Below are 17,744 nucleotides of genomic sequence, written 5' to 3'. Positions count from 1 at the left end.
TCGCCTTTGGGCATTTTCTCTGGGTATTTCTCATGCGGAGAATACTGTTTTTTCTCTGCTTTGACTAACATCTCTGGTTTCCTTTAAGTCCTAAAATCCCACTTTCTACAGGAAATTTTCCCCAACCTCTCTTAATTTTAGTGCCTTCTCTCTGCCAATTTTTTATTTATTCTATATATAGGCTATATTTGCTTTGTATATATTTGTTTGCATGTTGTCTCTTCTATTAGTGATGAAGGGAGCCCCAAAACTCTTTCTCTGACTTTGGGAATGAGCCATGAGGTAAAGCACACACTTAAAGCTCCTTGAAGGAGAAAATCTTCAACTCTGCCTCAGTGAGAAACCACCCCACGTAATCAGATAAAGTGGTTTTTTTTCAGGTGGGGCTGGTTGAGTCCTGAGCTAAAGAATTCCAACCCTATTCAATTAAAGATCTTCTATTCAATTTAACTCCATCCACCAGCTTCATTAGGAGGGGGGTGCAGGCCTTGGAATGCAGCCAAAGACTTCCTTATAAAAACAGTAATTAAAAACTCATTTCTTTGCAGAGGACCTGACATGCCATGCTAGGCTATGCCATGCTATGCCAAGGAGGCCTCTGCCCACTGAATAATATTCTTTTCCAGTGTCATACTGTCTTTACCCTCACCTGTTTCCCTAACCAGACTTCATGCTTTTCTATCAGGATTTATAACCTTACTTCCAATCCCTATAATAATCCTTTTATCAATTTAGGTTTTCAGGTCTGTAAATTCCTTTAGAGAACTTTTGTGCCACCAGAAGGAAGTCCCCAAAACTCTCTACCCTTGTGCTGAATCCCAAGGGGGTACAGGGGAACCAAACCTCTCCATTTGGTTCCCTGAGCCTCGAACCTGCCATTAGACCTTAACTCCGACCACCAGGAACTTTAATCTCATTTTGGTTCCAAAATCTAGATCTCATCATTTGGTTCCCTGACAAAAGGGAACCCCAAAATCTAAACCTCATCATTAGGTTGTAAGCTCCTTGAAGGCAAGAACTGTCTTTTTTGTCTTTTAGTATCCTCAGTGCTTAGTACGTTTGATACATGTAGGAACTTAAAAAAGTTTTTGATTGTGTTGAACAAGAAAATTGTGTGTGTGTAGCTAAAGAGGCATTATATGTAGTAAAATACAGAAAGCTAATCTGGGTGGTGAAAAGACCTGGGTTCAAATTCTTCCCCTGACACATATTGGCTATGTGACCATGGGCAAACTTTGTAAAACTACAAACTTGCAGATCATGTACTAATTTCCATTAGCAGGAGTTTCCTCTGTGTATCTTCCCTAGCTTAACAAAATGACAGATTTAGCTGCCCCCTCCCCTGACCCTTCAAGATATAGAGAACCAAGAAATAACAAATCTTAAATTTTATCATTGTCCTAAAATTTTCCAGGCAGCTCAATTACTTAATTCCATTAGCAGCATGCCTCTGTAGATGAGCCCTTCCTCTGCTCTTTCTCATTAGGGATACAGAACTTCGATGAGAATGGTATAGCCATTCTCTTAGTCCGAAAGAGGAAAGTATAGTTTCTCCAAAGCTACCAAATAAGAGGTCATGCTTGGATGGGGTCTTCAGACTTCTGAAGCTCAGCCCAGAGCTGGCACTGGGTCATATTAGCCACTCAGCTGCATAGATTTCCTGTGTATTCGAGGCTCCCTGAGGGTGGGGATGTGTTGAGAGGTGACGTATGGTGCTGGAGAAGACAATGGCTGAATCATTCTAAGTGTGTTTCCTCAACTCTTCTCTGCCTCTGACCTCTTGTGGGCCGCTGGAGCACAGCAAGCAAATGGATTAGCTGTGCTTTTAAAAAAATCTATTCTGCTGGAAATTGCGGGTAGAGGGATAGAGGATACACTCTCTGGGGGAAGGAATAAGTACTCACATAGTGCCTATTCCTTGCAAAGCATTATGGCAAGTACTTTTTTATGAGTATTATCTTTTTTAATCCTCATAACAACCCATTTGAAGGTTATGAAAACTGAGGCAAAGAGGTTAAGTAACTTGCCCATGTCATATAGCTGGAGTCTGAGGCCAGATCTGAACTCAGGTCTTTCTGACTCTAGGTCCAGACTCTACCCACTGCACCGTCTAACCCTGTTCCCTATCTCATGGAAACATCTCATGATAAAGCCTTTTTTCTGGGCAGGGAGAGTAGTCTGCAATATGTTTCAGTATAAGATGGTTGAGGCTTGTGACAAACATGGGTCCCGGAAAGGAAAAGATGTCGCAGCTACAATTTTGGCCGTTACTGCCTAAGATTCCACGGGGACAATTCCTCCTTGTCCCCAAGATGTAGGCAGTATTTGATTACTATTCAACCATCCTCAAGCACAGGCAGTATACAGATGGCACTTGAGGCCAGCTCAAAGACTGGTCGGCAGTCATTCTTGTGACCCAATTTCAACTTGACAGCAATGTGCACCATTAGCCTCATTTCTACCCTCTCTCAACTCACAAAAAAGCCATTTGTCCAACAAAGGCCGAGTGCTGGCTGGTGAGAGGTTTGGCATCAGGCACTCAGAGGTATGCAGTGACAAATGAGACCTGATATTTTCATAGTTCCAAATTATTTTCCAGAATGATTGGACCAATCTGCAGCTCCACTAACCGTAAACGCTGCTACCATCCTCCTATAGACCAACACCTGCAGGCATTTTTTTTGTCTTTTCCCAAGATCATAAACTCCTTGAGAGCGGGAACTCTGTTTTGCCTCTTTTTTGTATCCTCAGGATTTAGTAGGGTGCGTAGCACATTGCAGAAGCTCTATAAATGTTTATTAATTAATGGATCATTGTAAGAAATAACCCTGTGATGATACACCTCTACCATCTTAAGGAGGTTAAGGCCTAATGGGGAGACATAACTCAGTGTAATGCCAAGTATGGCAAATGACACGAGAAAGGCAAAAGAATTCCAAGATGGGAGCATCACATGAATGACAAAAGATGAGGACGCTGTCAGCCTAAAGAAATGTGGGTTAAAAGGGAAGGAGAGAATGGTTTGAGCAAGGGCACTTTGTCATAGTTTAGACAAGTCAGTCAATCAACCTTGGGCTCCTGAGAAAATCAAATCCCAAAGGAATTGTAAAGGCAATGGAAATTCATTCATAAGGACTTAGGCAAGTGGGACACAGCTTAGTTTTTTAACTTAATTTGTTTACAATTAGCCTGGAAAGTTGTGGGCAATTGACAAACATAGGCCCAGAGAAGGAAGCTGAGGCACAGGAGACTAAGTTAGCTAGAGAACCGTCATTCAAGAGTCCAGTCCAGGCTCCGCTGACTAGCTGCTGTATCCTATCCTTCCTTTCAAAGATTTGGTGTTGAGTCTTCAGATAGTGGGACTTTAATGGTAAAAGGCTCTGGTTTGTCTGTACTATCTAAACCCATATAGATGAAGGCCGCAGAAAGGTGCAGAAAGAGCACTGAATCTGGAAACAGAAAAATCTTCTATTCCTGAGATTTGCCAGCATAATCATGATCTAGTCATTTAACTACCTAAGTCATTTAGACTGATATAATATCTTATGGTATTTAGTGAAGATTAAATGAGATAAGAGATAACTCTAAGATATTGTAAGTAAAAGAATGTTAAGTAAATTGTAAGCTTTGCAAATCTGAAATACTACATAAATGTCAATTATTATGGTCTTGATGATCTTTGTGTTGTAGTTAACAGGGAAGGGCTACAGCAGAGTTTATCCAGTGATGATAACCCCACTTCCCAATCCTGCTGATATTCTATGAGAACATTTATAAAAATGCTTGGGGAAGGTAAGGAGTCAGTACTGTAGGAAAGGAATCAAAACCATAGGAAACTCTGCGAGATATTAGGTGTGGGAGGGAGCTATTAAGAGACATCCATGATGAAATTCAATGAAGGGATGGATAGACAAATGAACTTGAAGCAACACAGCTAAATGCAAAAGAGTTTTGTTTTTTTTTTGGGGGGGGGAGTTGCTAATATATCCCAGTTTTTTCCTAAGATCCCTTGTGAACTTGCAAAATGTTCTCTTTTAGTTCAATTAGTTCAGCCAGAATCCATCCATATTCCTTTAATTTTTACCTAAATATGTTTCATTAAATACTGATGAATTATCATTAAAAAGAAAAATTATTAGTAAAATCATTAATTTGAGCTATTAACAAGAAATAAAGATATCAATGGAACAAGGTTGATTTATTCCTTTCTAACCATTCTCTTTGAAACAATATCTAGTCAGGTGACTTCAAACTGTCTAATGGGAATATCTGAGCTATGAAGAGTCTGACTGCTCTCTCTCTTCTGCCCTCATTCATCTCCCATTAACATTCAAAGGGGATGAAGTGATAAGAAAACCTAGTTTGGGTTTTAATCAACTGATTTTTTATTAAATATTAGATATTTTGATGTAATATAATGTCCCAAGTGAGGCTATGGAAAACAACATTCTCTAGCCCAAAGAACTCACATTCAGTCTCCACTTTCCATGGTAAAATAAAGATATTCTTCAAAGTCTTCACAGAAGGATCTGATTAGGCAACACCACTTCCTTTGGGCTCAAGGCAGTATCCAGTATCAGTGAGGGATCCCCACAGGTTTCATCTTTGGGACTGAAGTGATTGTCGTAGGGCCGAATTGATATTTTCAGTGAACAGCTCTGACTGGAAATCCTCTTTCAAACAAACAAAAAACATAAGCCAAATAGATATAAATTTAATTTTCTGGGACTGAAAAAGATTCTATATACATTACTTTGCTAAGCTCTGAAAACAGTTGGCAGGAATCACTCACAACTCTCTGTATTGAACTTTGAACTAGCCCATATCAGATAATGCTATTTTCAATTGCAATTTCCTCACGAGAGCAAAAGGCTATTTTATATTTTTGTTGCTATCTCCCTTCAACCCCAAAGTTTATCGTCTTGGAGAATCCTCTATAACTATATTCTCACCTTAGCCAAATCCTAGTTTTACTAAATGCATCTCAAAATGGTGTGAATTCGGGAGTTCTGTCACACCAGAAGCTACAGGACTGGGGTCCAGATGATCACTTCTGCCAAGATCTCCAAGGCTTCCGGTGCTCCAGGCGTGGGGGAGGTAGGCAGACCCATTCAGGGCTGTATCCAGAGTACAGAAAGAAGGGCTAGAGAAGGACCTTAAACCTTTAAGTGTTGGATTACTGTGCCTCAAAGCTGTGAAGAAGAAAAGTAAGAACTATCATTTAAAGAATAGGACCTTAGACTTTCAGTGGGTTTTTTTTTGAGAGGCAATAAGCCCTCAAAGGCAGGAATACTTGGCTTCATGACTCACTTTTGACGCACAATGGTTTGTGTAATCTCTTGATACTATAGGCAACTTTCTAAAACTATAAAGTTGCAAAAAAGGATTATGGTATCATAGATCTGAGACTGAAAAGGACCTGAGGCCACTAAATTCAATATCCTCATTTTACAGATGAAGAAACTGAGGTTCAGTAAGGTATAACATTGTTTTCCAAACTAATACTACTAGTGCTGAGACAATAGTCAAACTAGAGTCTTCTGATTTCAAGTCCACTGCTCTAGCCAACATACCACCTAATGTGTCAGAATTTAAGGGATCTAATCCAGATCTGTTTGCCCTAAAATACCAATTCTACCCAAATTCTCCTGACACTTGAAGGATGCCTCATCAATGATATCCTACTCCAAAATTCTCCACTGTACTCAAAATAAGGAATATATAGGTACAACAGCAAGTTCCAACACTGTGACCAGGTCTTCCTACAGTGGACTAAATGGCATAGTGGCAAGATTCCTGGACTAGAAGCTACAAAACTGGGGTTCTAGTCCGATTGACTAGGTGAATGACCTTAGACATATAATCTAAATCTACAAGATCTTCTGTGGGAAAAAGGGACAATTTCTTTATAGATAATGATAGGTTATGAACTATGGTTATCTATGGAAAACCTGCAATACTACCAAAGTATGAAATATAAAAGCTATTTTATAGTTTTATATATATATATTATTTACTATTTTAAATTAAAAAAAAAACTGACATAAAGAAGGAGCTACTAGTGGCCACTATTTTCTTCCTCACCAGGGATAGCTAACTGCCTTTGTATAAGGATAACTGTGTTGTGAAAGGCAAGAAAATCTCATTCTGAGGATGCCATGAGGGCTGGATCCAATGATTCACCCCAGTTCCTTTAAGGAATTGTGAGTGAGACATGCAGAAGGGATGGGATTAACTGTACCTTCCAGCTCTGCTGAGAACAGCATCTTTAGCCTCTTATGAGCTGGCTCATTCCCTAGAGCAGCTGATTGCTGGTAATATCTCATGGCCTCTCCCAGGTTCTTCTGGACTCCAAGGCCCTTTTCATAGCAAATCCCCATGTGGTACTTGCTCTGAGAATCCTAAAAAAGACATACATATACATATATGCAAGATCATAGATGCAGGATATATTAAAGCAGAAGAAAAGAACAAAGGATTGGGAGCCAGCAATTTTTACCCATGTTATATAAAACAAGAACCAAGACCCAGCACTGATGTTTATACACACCAATGAACTGTCACCATAAAAAGAAATCAGAGGTTATCAAGGAGAAATTGAGATCAGAGCCAGCGTAAGAGTTAAAGATTACCCAGAGAGGTACTGAATGCCTGGGGATTGTGGAGCATCCCTCACCAGGATCTGTGCTTATTGAAGGAAGAAGTGAATAAAGGATAAAGCTGCCAAACTGAATCATGGGAAACCTGGGGAAGAAACTCAGCCATTGATGTTTATTGTGATAGGAAATGAATTGAACTCACACAAATCATGGATGAAACATTCTAAAAACCTCATGTAAATATATTCTGAACACCTAATACTAGGTGCTGTGGGGCTTATAGATAATAAGTCTGAATAAAGAGCAGCTCCTAAGTATGCCAGAAATTAAAATGCTTACAACCTTGCCTAAGGCCAATTTTATAAGAATTAATGTTTTGGGGAAAAAAAAACCCAACTCTCTTAATTAATATGCAACAACTAGTATTATATAGTACATTAAGGCTTCCAAAGCATTGTAGATAGGCTATTTCATTTGATCCTCACAACAATCCTGTGAGATAAATGCAATTATTAATCCCCATTTTACTGATGGGGAAACCGAGATTGATAAAGGTTAAGGTATTGCTATTAAGAATCTGAGGCAGGATTTGAAGTTAGGTCTTCATGCCTCTAAGTTCAGCAATCTCTCCACTCTGTTATCTAGCTGTCCCCTCCTCTCTACTCAGGTTAGGAACTGTCTGTTTTATATGTGCTATAAATACCTGAAAGGCAGTTTGGAGTTCTGAAAGAAGGCATGGCAATTCAGGTCCTATCTCTGGCCTATATTGGGTGTGGGATCATGGATACCTGCTCATTAAACATCCAACATTATATTACACTCACCTTTCCCACTGTCCCTGGGCAATTCTCTATGACTATTCCCTAAGTCACAAGACAGCTGCATATCGGTGTAAGGAAAGGGAGCTTTCTTATCTGGACTTTCCCAACCAATGAATTCACAAACCCAGATGAAAAAACAAGTACTTACAAAACACCATTCTATCTTCTAGCCACACAATAAATACGTGAGGCTTGTTTTTGCACACCTTCTTAAAAGCATTTAAACACCTTGTGAGTCAAATAATGTCCCCCAAGACTCTGTTATGTCATAGAATAGATGCCTGGACTAATACCAAGGACCTATTAGGAGAGCCCTAGCCTTGGGCACTGCTGCCATGGTTACATAAGAGGCTCTCACTGCATTGTGATTGGCTGAGGTGACAAACAGCTTCCTGTCAGTCCTTTTGGGTGCTCCTTACTTACACAGCTAGAGAGACTCCTCACACTTGCCAAGCACATTAAAATTCAGGTCCATTTCAACCTAGAGAAGATTTTGTAAGGTTCTTTTGAGAGCAAAAACAGGAACAGAAGGAGATGCTGGTCAGTAACCTAAGAAGCCTTCACAAAATGGAACTGAAAAAAATCCTCTTCCCCAAGAATTCAGGGCAAAGCTACCTGGGTGCTGACCAGAAAATGAAGGAAGAAATGGCCTGAGTATGGAGAGACTGCAGGATGAGCTGATTCCCTGGATGTTACTGAAGCTTGGCCTAATTTGCTAGAAAAGATTTCCACTGCTTAGGAACTGAGGTGCTCCTCTTTGCCCTTCCTCCTCCTGCCTTCCCAAAGCTCCAGAGGCTCCCAGGCACCTGTCTTACTCCCTGCTTACCCCATTACTAGCTGCAAGCCAAAGGTACTTCACAGCTTTTTGTTCATCCTGGAATGGCTCCTTGGTAAACAGCACCCCCAGATAGGCTTGAGCCTAAAGCAGAGGGAGGAAAAGGGAGGTCTCAATCCCTGCCACGCTTACCCACAGAGATCCACCACCACCACTTTGGGGCAGGAGCCTCACCTCTTTCAGGCCGGCATCAGCTGCTTGTTTCAGCATGGTCACTGCTCTCTGCTTATCAGCTTCCCTCGCTGGGACCTGGTCACTCAGCAGGGACCTGGCATAACGGTACTGAGCCATTTGGTGGCCCTTCTGGGCAGCAAGCTGGTAATAAAAAACTGCCTGGCACAAATGGACAGGCACCACGTTCAGTTTTATCCCTGGAAGGCTCCCCTGTTACTCCCTGGGTCATTCTTTATTCCCAGCTGAGCCAGGGCTGTTCTGCACAGTGTGAGATCAGACTTTCCCACTCAGCTTTGATCTCCCTTAACAGTCTGGCACAGAGGAGGAGTGCAGATAAATGAGAAGGCTTCATTTACCTTGCTGAGGTCTTTCTGGGTCCCTTTTCCATGCTCATGACACAGGCCCACATTGAACTGGGCTTTGCTATAGCCCTGATCTGCAGCCTTCTGGAAGTAAGAGTATGCTGCTTCATAATTGCCATTTCTTATATTTTTAGTACCTGTAAGAGATCACAGGCAGAGGAGCCACTGTAATATCACAGTTGCCAAAGACCCCCTGGTCCCAGAGCACAAATTATTTGATAATAGGTCCCTTCCTTAATCCTGATCCTAAAAGTATAAGAAAAAATAGTAGGGATGGACCATACTTCTTCCAAATGTCAAATGTTTTCATACTGACAAATGTCTGGGATGCTTTTCTTCAGCCATCAAGGCTCAACTCAAGTCTCAACTTCTCTCAATTTCCACTCAAGATAATCTTTACCTTCTCTGAATTCCTAAGTCTTCTCTGTGCCATTGCTTTTGGCACTTAATCATATAGCATTGCCACTGTTACTTAACAGTTTCATGTTATGCTCAGAAGAGATTATCTTCTGCCCAAATCACTCATACGTGATGATGCAAAAGCCAAATTCAATTTAACCACCAATTTAACTCCAGCCACCACTTTCCTTATTCTAAGTTCTTTTGGCAGGACTGATTGATAGGGGACAAGAGAGGAAGGAGGAGGAGGTAGCCTCTAGCCTAACACTTCATCTATGAATTTAACCCCACTCAATGGAACGAGCTCCCTGGTTTTTTAGGGATTCTGAGTCTGTGACTTATGTTTAGTCACTTTAGGGCCTATATCATAAAACCAGTCAATTACCTTTGTGTCCTTTCCCTTTTTCAATACCCCCCACCTTATCCCAGAGTGGCAATAAGTTACCCAGGAAATTGAGGGCGATGGAAACACTGAGCTGGAATTGCTGTTGCAAGGACAACATGGCTTCCTCTAAGGAAAGAGGCTCTGTTTCCTCCTGCTCCTGAGTAACAAAGAGCCAAAAGAGTCAGTTTGGGGTAGTTAAGACAGATCCCTCCCCCCCTGGGAATGCCCCAATTCCCTGTTCAGGGGACAAATAATAAGCCTCTGAACAGTGACATCTCACCAATACCAGTCTGTCTCTGGTGGTGTGACACTGGCCTGGTCCAGTTGCGCCCAAGAAATCAATGCCAACAGGTTCTGGGGAAAGGCCAGAGACACAACTATATAGCAAAAGGAACAAGCCCTTTGCTCTCTTCCTTTCCTGTAAACCATCTCTCTGATTCACCATTTCCCAGAGTCCTGGAAACATGCAGTTACAAAGGGATGTCTACTGTCCTGTCCTGGGGCATTCAGCAGCAAACATTCACCAGGGTAGACTTTCCCAACTCTTTGGACCTCCTCTGACTGACTTAAGACAAGTTCATTACCTGCTTCACAGGGACCCCTGAGTGGGGCTGTCCTTGAGGAGTTATGGGATTCAAGGCTCTCAGGTTGAGAGTCCTGAGAGTCGGATCCTTTTGTTTCTTCTTTGGGTTCCTCAAAGCAAGTATGGTAAGGGGGTGGAGGGTTATTTGTAGGGAGGATGTTTTTCTTCAACCCTAGAAAATGCCAGGGAGAAAGTGATAAGACAAAAAATGTGTAAAGTCCTGCCTAGGGCTGGATTGCAGCCTTTGATTGTGTTTTAAGGATGCTAGGGCAGAATTTAACTCTGTATTCTGATACTCTATGATGCTTAGGCTTTGCATTCCTTCTCTGTCTCCTCCTAAGCAATCACCATTGAAAGGGGTCTTAGAGGCTAGTTATGCAAATTTCTTCAAGGCAGGCATCTTTTCTACAGCATCACTGTCAGGGATATAATGGAATAATCAAACACTCATTTTTGGACATCTGTCAGAATGATTCCCAATTCTGAACCCCAAGCTGTCTGTCCATAACTTGCATCCAATTCTAGTTTCACACTCCAGAGTCACATAGAATAAGTCCATTTCCTCTTTCATAATAACAACCTTTCCCCCATCATTCACAAAGAGATATATCCATTAATATTCCTTGGATACAACTGTTCAGTGATCTTTATCCATCCAACTATATCTAACCCACATTTCTCTGAGGCCTCCACAAAAGATAGATTGTAAGGGACAAGGCTAGCTGGCTTGAAGAAATCAAGATGAAGAAATCAGTTTAGTTTGGAATGACTTTTTAAAATGAACCTAGACTGACTGACATGATGATTATTTCTTTGGTTTTAAATGCTCACAAACTATCTGTTCTAGAATTCTGCAGAAGATTGATGTCAAGCTGACTAGTCTGTAGTTTTTGGAACTTAATTGTTTCCTTACTTTTCCTCACTTTTCAACTCCTCATCTTAAAATCATTTATGATGTTCTCAAAAGATTCCCTCTGAATAAAAAGGCATTTATTAAGAGATTACTATATTGCTAAGTATTAGGGATACAAATAAAAAAGAGAGCCAAATAGTCTTCTTGAGGAACTCATATTCTAACTGGGATAGATAACATATATAAGTATTCTATTACAAAATGGATGGAAGGGTACTAAGGAATTAGTTATAGGACACACAGTAAGGCCTGATAATCCTTACAGTGTACTGGCAGGTGAGATGGCAATGCCTGCATTTAAGAAACATAGTGGTGGGGCAGATGGTAAGGCCCAGCAGACCTGACTGTACAGAAGGAGGTCAGATGTTACTAAGATCAAATGATGGCTCTCCAGCTAGAGGAGAGATTGCAGTCACTGACTCCCTCATTTATTCAAATGGCATAAGTGGCCATGTTTGTTTGGCAAGTTGGAGTGGGCTGATATAAGAGGAGACCAAGGCAACCACCAGTGGAAAGCAAGAAGTGGGCTTGGAGGGCTGAAGTGCAGTTAAGGACTATAGACTTCCACCCAAAAGGGAGAGGATGGGAAAATTTCAATGTCCCCTAGGGAAAGAAAGGGGAGGGAGCACTGGCCAGAAGGTGGTGGGTCAAGAGCTTCCTACTTCCCTGTTTATACTGGGTCTTCAGGAAGAAATTTAAGCCAAATAAAAGGGATAAGATTGAGGGGTAGAGATGACACAGGAAAGGAACAGGGCATGTCTAGGCATTTGCTTCTTTTCTAAAACGCTGGATGGCTTTTTCTCATATGCTTGTTCCCTCAGGGAGCTCATCCCTTATCATTTCAACTGTAAGTCAGACTTCATTAAATAAATGCCAGGGGATCATTCAAATTATTTACATACTTGTAATCAGACTGTATAGGATACTCCTTAAAATATAGAAGCCATTCTATTGAGAATTAAAATTAAAAGACTGATTTCTGCTCTTTATCTAAGAAACACTAAGTTTTGTCCCTTACCAATTATTGTGGTATGAAAAATAAAAATCCTCCCTCCGGGGATGTGGGAAGCTATTTTCCAAAGGAAACCAGATATACTATAACATTAATATTTTGAAAAGTTCATTAACTCTAATTAATACAATTATTTATTGAGATCAATGATTCATTGAGATTCCAGAGAACCAGTGATTAAGAATGTTAACTACCTTGTGATATAGAAGTGATGGGCTAATATGCAAAATGAGATATATGGTCAATGTGGGAATTTATTTTACTTGACTATATCTGTGTTATAGATGTTCTATTTTGGGGGGGTGGAAGGGAATGTAGAAAAAAATTGAAAAAATAAAATTTAATATAAAGAAATCTTTTAAAACAACTAAATAAAGGAGACCTTCAAGACCCTCATTTCAGTTCCCTCTCTTGGCTGAGTAGGACAGAAAAACTTAAAGCATGGAACTGTCCTACGCCCTGGGTGGATATAACTTCACCACATTCACTTTCCTTTGACCTCACTTCTGACCCCCTAATGAGGAAGAGCTGATGGCTCTTTTCCTGGGGTGTGTCCCATATCTACATCCTGGCCAAGAGGAACTTCAGAACCACTCCTTCTGCCTGTCTAAGAGATAACTTACATAAGTCTTGGCATAGCAAAGGGGAGAAGCGGATCTGCTTTAGGTGACTGTGCCAAGAGCACTGTTCTTGTCTCTGGAAACCAGGTAATGATGCCTGAAATTGGATTTGCCTGGCCAGTTGCAGGGCCAGAACAGCCAGGGTTCCCTGAGGGGGGAAAAAAAAGCCAACTGTCAGAAACCCAATGGGGTACAAGCAATAAGAGGAATGAATTAATCCCCCTGTAATCTAGGTTACTAAAACAGATAATGATTTCCTGTTAGGACAATCCTTACTTCACCCGATCCTGGAGGATAACTTCCTTACAATATGATAGATGTGATTCAATAACTGCTGAGACAATTTTTGAAAATGTAAGGAAATAACAAGACCACTCCTGTGACTTGAAAGTCAAAACATTCTCTTTGATGGTTTATACATAAGATTCCTATCCTTGATTGCTTAAATTAGTGAACAAAGTGTTTTTGTATTAGGGTTCCAGTGCCAGCTATAATACTGGCTTGAAAGAGAAGTTTCAGCTCATCTTATTCCTCAAAGGGAGACACTGTGAATTAAATACTACCCATGAGCTCCAGGGATTCCAGCTTCCTAGAGAAGAAGGGACTATGGGAGGGAGGAGTCGCTCCTGCAAGCAGCTCCACCCATAGGGTTTGAGGAAATGGAACTGATGCAGGTACACTATCTGGATTACAAAAATAATGTACCTAATACCTAGGACAGGGTTTCTTCATCTTGTTTTGTGTCATGGAGCTCGTGGAAGTCAGGTGAAGCCTATGGAGTCCTTCTCTGAATAATATTTGTTGCCTCCATTCATAACTGTAGAAATGATAAATTTCACTTATAGGTGAGTGAAAATAACATTTTTTATTTCCCCATCCAAGTTTATGGAATACTTGAAATCTATTGCTGGACCCAGGTTTAGAATCCCTGACATAGGATAATAAACTGCTTGTAGCAGGAATTCAATAAAGTGTTTAAACTGAATGGTTCAACTTTAAGATCTTGGTTGGGAAGGTAGATGGGAAGGGAAAAGATGTGTCTTGGCTTAAGATTGGGTCTGAAAATCATCTGACATGCCTTTATTCTCTGTAACTGTCTATGAAGCCAAAAGACTTATCTCAGGCTAAAGGATGTATTTTCTGTACATGTGTCTGATTTCACATTGCTGTCATAGATCCTAAACTTCAAACAATCTTTTTATTTCATTAGGTGTGATGACCACGTATTTTAAAATCAGCTGGAGTCAGGAATTCAGGTTAGGGGAAAATCTTCAATCTTTTGTTCTCAGTAGAGATGAAGAAGAATCGGAGGTAGAAGGGGATCAGAGGTAAAAGGGAACTGAGTCAAGAAGCTAGTCAGACCAGAAGCCACGAGACCAGCAGCCCACCAGAACCGAACCCAGCCAGCAATCTCTCCCAGCCTCTCTTCCTGCCCCTGTGCCTCCACCCACCAAAATCGTCATTTCCTATACAACACATCAGGACTTGCACAGAGAGTGGGCAGGGACCATTCTTTCTCCAAGCATGTATATTAATAGAGTATAGTCCAATTACTATTTATCCTCATGTGCTTGGGACCTCAGTGCATCAACTCAATTAGGCATAAAATCTTGAAATCAATATATCAATTAAGAACCAATATTGGACTCTGTGCTAGGCATTGTCAGGCTGTAAGGGCAACCAGAGTCACTACCTTTAAAATTTTCTTTTTATTATACCACTGGTTTGTACCACTTAGTCTATACTATCTTGTATTATTATTTTTATATTTACTGCTAATTTTCCAGACTAAACTCAAAAGTCCTTTGTAAATAGGCTTTTTTAAACTTCTTAGTATGTCTAGAACCTAGGCCAACTAATCTGCAAGTATTAAGTACTAATAAGTGTCAGGCATAGTGAAGTAACAAATAGTAGGGCTAGAGTTAGTTGTTAGTTAATAACTGGCAAGGAAGAAAAGGTATTAAAAAATGCCGATCTATAAAAGGAAACAGAAAAAAAAAGAAAACAGCAAGATGAGCAAAAAGTAAAAAGAAAGGATAAAAAGGAAAGGGAGAGTAAAAGTGAACTATAAAGAAGATGAAGTTGATTAGTCGCTTTAACAACTTTCTCAAAGACTGCTGATCCCATCTTCCTCCCAAATCATGGGTTAGCTATACTTTAATAATGACTAAGTTTCTACATTATAAAATGCTAATTTAAGGTTTGCAAAGTAATAAATACATAGTATCTCCTCTGATGCAGATGATAAATTACTTGTCTACTCATAGTGATGATCCCATCACTTCACCTCTCGGCTATATCCCAGATATAACCTGAACAGACGCAGGAAAGACATACCCATGAGACAGCATCCCACATTCTGTGACATGACAGGCGTCTTGAGATCCATTGGAATGCATTTTTCCAGCCTTGATACTTTGGGCCACTGCCCACACCCAGGGCGTGGGACTCATGTCTAAACAAAAATCAAAATAAACCATAAGAATCTGTTTAATCGGTGGGAGTGGGGCAGCTAGGTGGCGCAGTGGATAGAGGACCAACCCTGAAGTCAGGAGGACCTGAGTCCAAATCTGATCTCAGACACTTAACACTTCCTGGCTGTGTGACCACCCTGGGCAAGTCACTTAACCCCAATTGCCTCAGGAAAAAAATAAAATAAAAAATAGGTGGGAGTAAGGTATTGGAGAAGGGTGGGGTGTGTGTCGATGGTAGATGCTCAGGGGTAGCTCTTATCCTTACCTGTTATGGGTGGACACGACAGGTGGGGACTGAAGTGACCAAGTAATTTGAGGATCCTCTTGGCTGGGAGTCCCAGGAGTCACACCACGAAGACTGTACTTAGGCAAGTGCTGTAGGGCTAAGAGGAGGGAAATATGGACGGTCAGCAACTCAGATGTTGAAGATGACCCCTGGTTCCTGAATTATATAAGGGAAGGGCTGCAGCAGTGGCACCTTAAAACAACTGGGAAAAATGACCTAGGGCTCAGTGATCTCTTCTTGATTCATTAGTTTTCTTTCCTAGACCTAGCACCTGTCTGTCTTGTCTTCCATGACACAGGTCCTACCCTTGACTCTGGTCTATTCTTCTATGGCTTCCCTATTTGCTAAAGGAGAAGGGAAGAAGCATTTATTTGGTTATTATTTCAATTAACTATATAAAGTATCCCTCTTCCTCCCTCCCCCATACCTGCATTGGTTAAAATCACTAGACTTTAAAATCTAAGATTTTTTTTTTTAATTTTTTATTTAATAGCCTTTAATTTACAGGATATATACATGGGTAACTTTACAGCATTAACAATTGCCAAACCTCTTGTTCCAATTTTTCACCTCTTACCTCCCACCCTCTCCCCCAGATGGCAGGATGATCAGTAGATGTTAAATATATTAAAATATAACTTAGATACACAATAAGTATACATGACCAAAACGTTATTTTGCTGTACAAAAAGAATCAGACTCTGAAATATTGTACAATTAGCTTGTGAAGGAAATCAAAAATGCAGGTGGGCAAAAATATAGGGATTGGGAATTCAATGTAATGGTTTTTAGTCATCTCCCAGAGTTCTTTCTCTGGGCGTAGCTGGTTCAGTTCATTACTGCTCCATTAGAAATGAAAATCTAAGATTTTGAAAACTTTCCATCTATTAGGGAGTTTTTGCAAGAGTTTTGCAAAAATTATCTTTTGGTTGATTAATGATTGGATAACCAATAATAACGATCATACTGCAATGTGTTTAAAGTTTACAAAATGGCCTTGTGAGGAAGTACAAGTATTATATACCTTTTACAGAAACAGAAACCTAAAAAAAAGTAAATGCTCAAAACTACAAAGAGAAAAGCGTGCCCCAGCTTAACTCCGCCTACGTGGCTGTCCCCGCCCCTTTCCGAGGCCCCGCCCCACTCCCGGATTGGCCCCGTCCATTCCGTCATGGCGGCCCCTCGCGGCCTATCGCCACGTTTTCCGCTCCAACTCTGCCTACAGTGGTTGGGGCCCCGCGGCGTGGCGGAGGTAACATCCCTGTATCTGCTCGGAGGCCCCTCACCTCGGCCCAGCATCCCCGGAAGTCGCCACATGTTGTCACGGCGACAGAGAGCGGTGCGCTGAGGATGCCGGAGATCCGATGAAAAAGTCGCATAATCGCTACGACTCCCCAGGAGGGAGAACGGTCGGAAGTGGCACCGCCCGGCCAATCAGAGAGCTGGAACTCAACCGGAAGAAAGGGCACCGGAGAGAGGAAAGGAAGGGTGGGAGGGCAACAGGCCTGTTCCGGAGTAGAGGCCTAGCCCTAGTTTCGCTCCCCAGACATCACGCTCTCTCCACCTCTGCCCTTTCTGCAGAGGACGAGGACCGCCGAAGGGACCGGAGAAAGTAGCATCACTGACGTCATAGAGAGGCAGTGGGAAAAGGGCCTGCATCTGATGGGGCGGGAGCGGCTGGGCGAAGGGGGCGTGGTCATGCAAATACTGGTGAGGAAAGAAGTCCCGAGAAAAGTCACCTGTACAAGGTCAAGAGTCCTTACCCAGGACTCTAGGATAAGGTGGGGAGAGAATAATTATTCATTAAAAAAAAAAAAAAACCTGCTAGTAATAATAATTAAACAATTTTTTAATTTTCTCCATTACACGTAGAAACATTGGGGGGGAGTTATATATGTACATTCATTTTTTAAATACATTTCTTTATGAATCTTGTTGGGAGAGAAAAATCAGAACAAAAGGGAAAAAACAAGAGAGGAAAAAAAAGTGAACCTACCATGTGTTGATTTACATTCGGTCTCCATAGGGAGAAAACGATTATTGTAGGTACCTCTCTCCCATGCCTTCTTTGCCTGCTTAATTCCTACTTACATTTTCAAGTCCAAGTCAGATACCATCTCCTCAAGGAAGCTGCCTTCATTTCTTTATGAGGTTAGGAGAAGCAAGTCAGTTGGAAAAAAGAAACTCCCTTCAATTCTTTCCAACCCATTTCTCCTTGTTATGCATTTATATTCATTTACAGTATTATATACATTACAGTATGTAATCATCTGTGTATCTG

At 41.1% G+C, this 17,744-nt stretch overlaps 1 protein-coding gene across 2 annotated transcripts; it reads right to left on the bottom strand.

Annotated features, from left to right (window-relative positions):
* Window positions 1–4,365: 4,365 nt before the first annotated feature.
* DELE1 (DAP3 binding cell death enhancer 1) lies at window positions 4,366–16,931 on the bottom strand. Of its 2 annotated transcripts, XM_012551446.3 has the most exons (13): window positions 16,750–16,931; window positions 15,443–15,560; window positions 15,041–15,158; window positions 12,707–12,851; window positions 10,160–10,330; window positions 9,856–9,929; window positions 9,636–9,732; window positions 8,786–8,928; window positions 8,430–8,588; window positions 8,247–8,339; window positions 6,242–6,401; window positions 4,953–5,192; window positions 4,366–4,673 (listed from the first exon to the last, which is right to left on the bottom strand). In XM_012551446.3, the coding sequence occupies exons 1-12, from the start codon at window positions 16,778–16,780 to the stop codon at window positions 4,954–4,956; spliced, it is 1,548 nt and encodes a 515-aa protein (XP_012406900.1). In that variant the 5' UTR covers window positions 16,781–16,931; the 3' UTR covers window positions 4,366–4,673; window position 4,953. The 2 variants fall into 2 exon arrangements, with proteins under 2 accessions (XP_012406900.1, XP_031809316.1); XM_031953456.1 differs by lacking the exons at window positions 9,636–9,732; window positions 9,856–9,929 and having other exon boundaries at window positions 16,750–16,930.
* Window positions 16,932–17,744: the final 813 nt, after the last annotated feature.

The sequence above is a fragment of the Sarcophilus harrisii genome, chromosome 2 (genome assembly GCF_902635505.1).
Source record: "Sarcophilus harrisii chromosome 2, mSarHar1.11, whole genome shotgun sequence".
Classification (NCBI taxonomy): domain Eukaryota; kingdom Metazoa; phylum Chordata; class Mammalia; order Dasyuromorphia; family Dasyuridae; genus Sarcophilus; species Sarcophilus harrisii.
The sequence above is the reverse complement of the archived record's forward strand: the minus strand, read 5'-3'. Positions and strand labels throughout refer to the sequence as shown.

Coding starts and splice junctions, on each gene's coding strand:
- DELE1 (XM_012551446.3), bottom strand. CDS start 16,780: ATGTGGCGACTTCCGGGGATGCTGGGCCGAG. Junction 15,159..15,442: donor GTCGTGTCCACCCATAACAG/GTAAGGATAAGA, acceptor ATTTTTGTTTAG/ACATGAGTCCCACGCCCTGG. Junction 5,193..6,241: donor GTTCTCAGCAGAGCTGGAAG/GTACAGTTAATC, acceptor TCTTCTTCACAG/CTTTGAGGCACAGTAATCCA.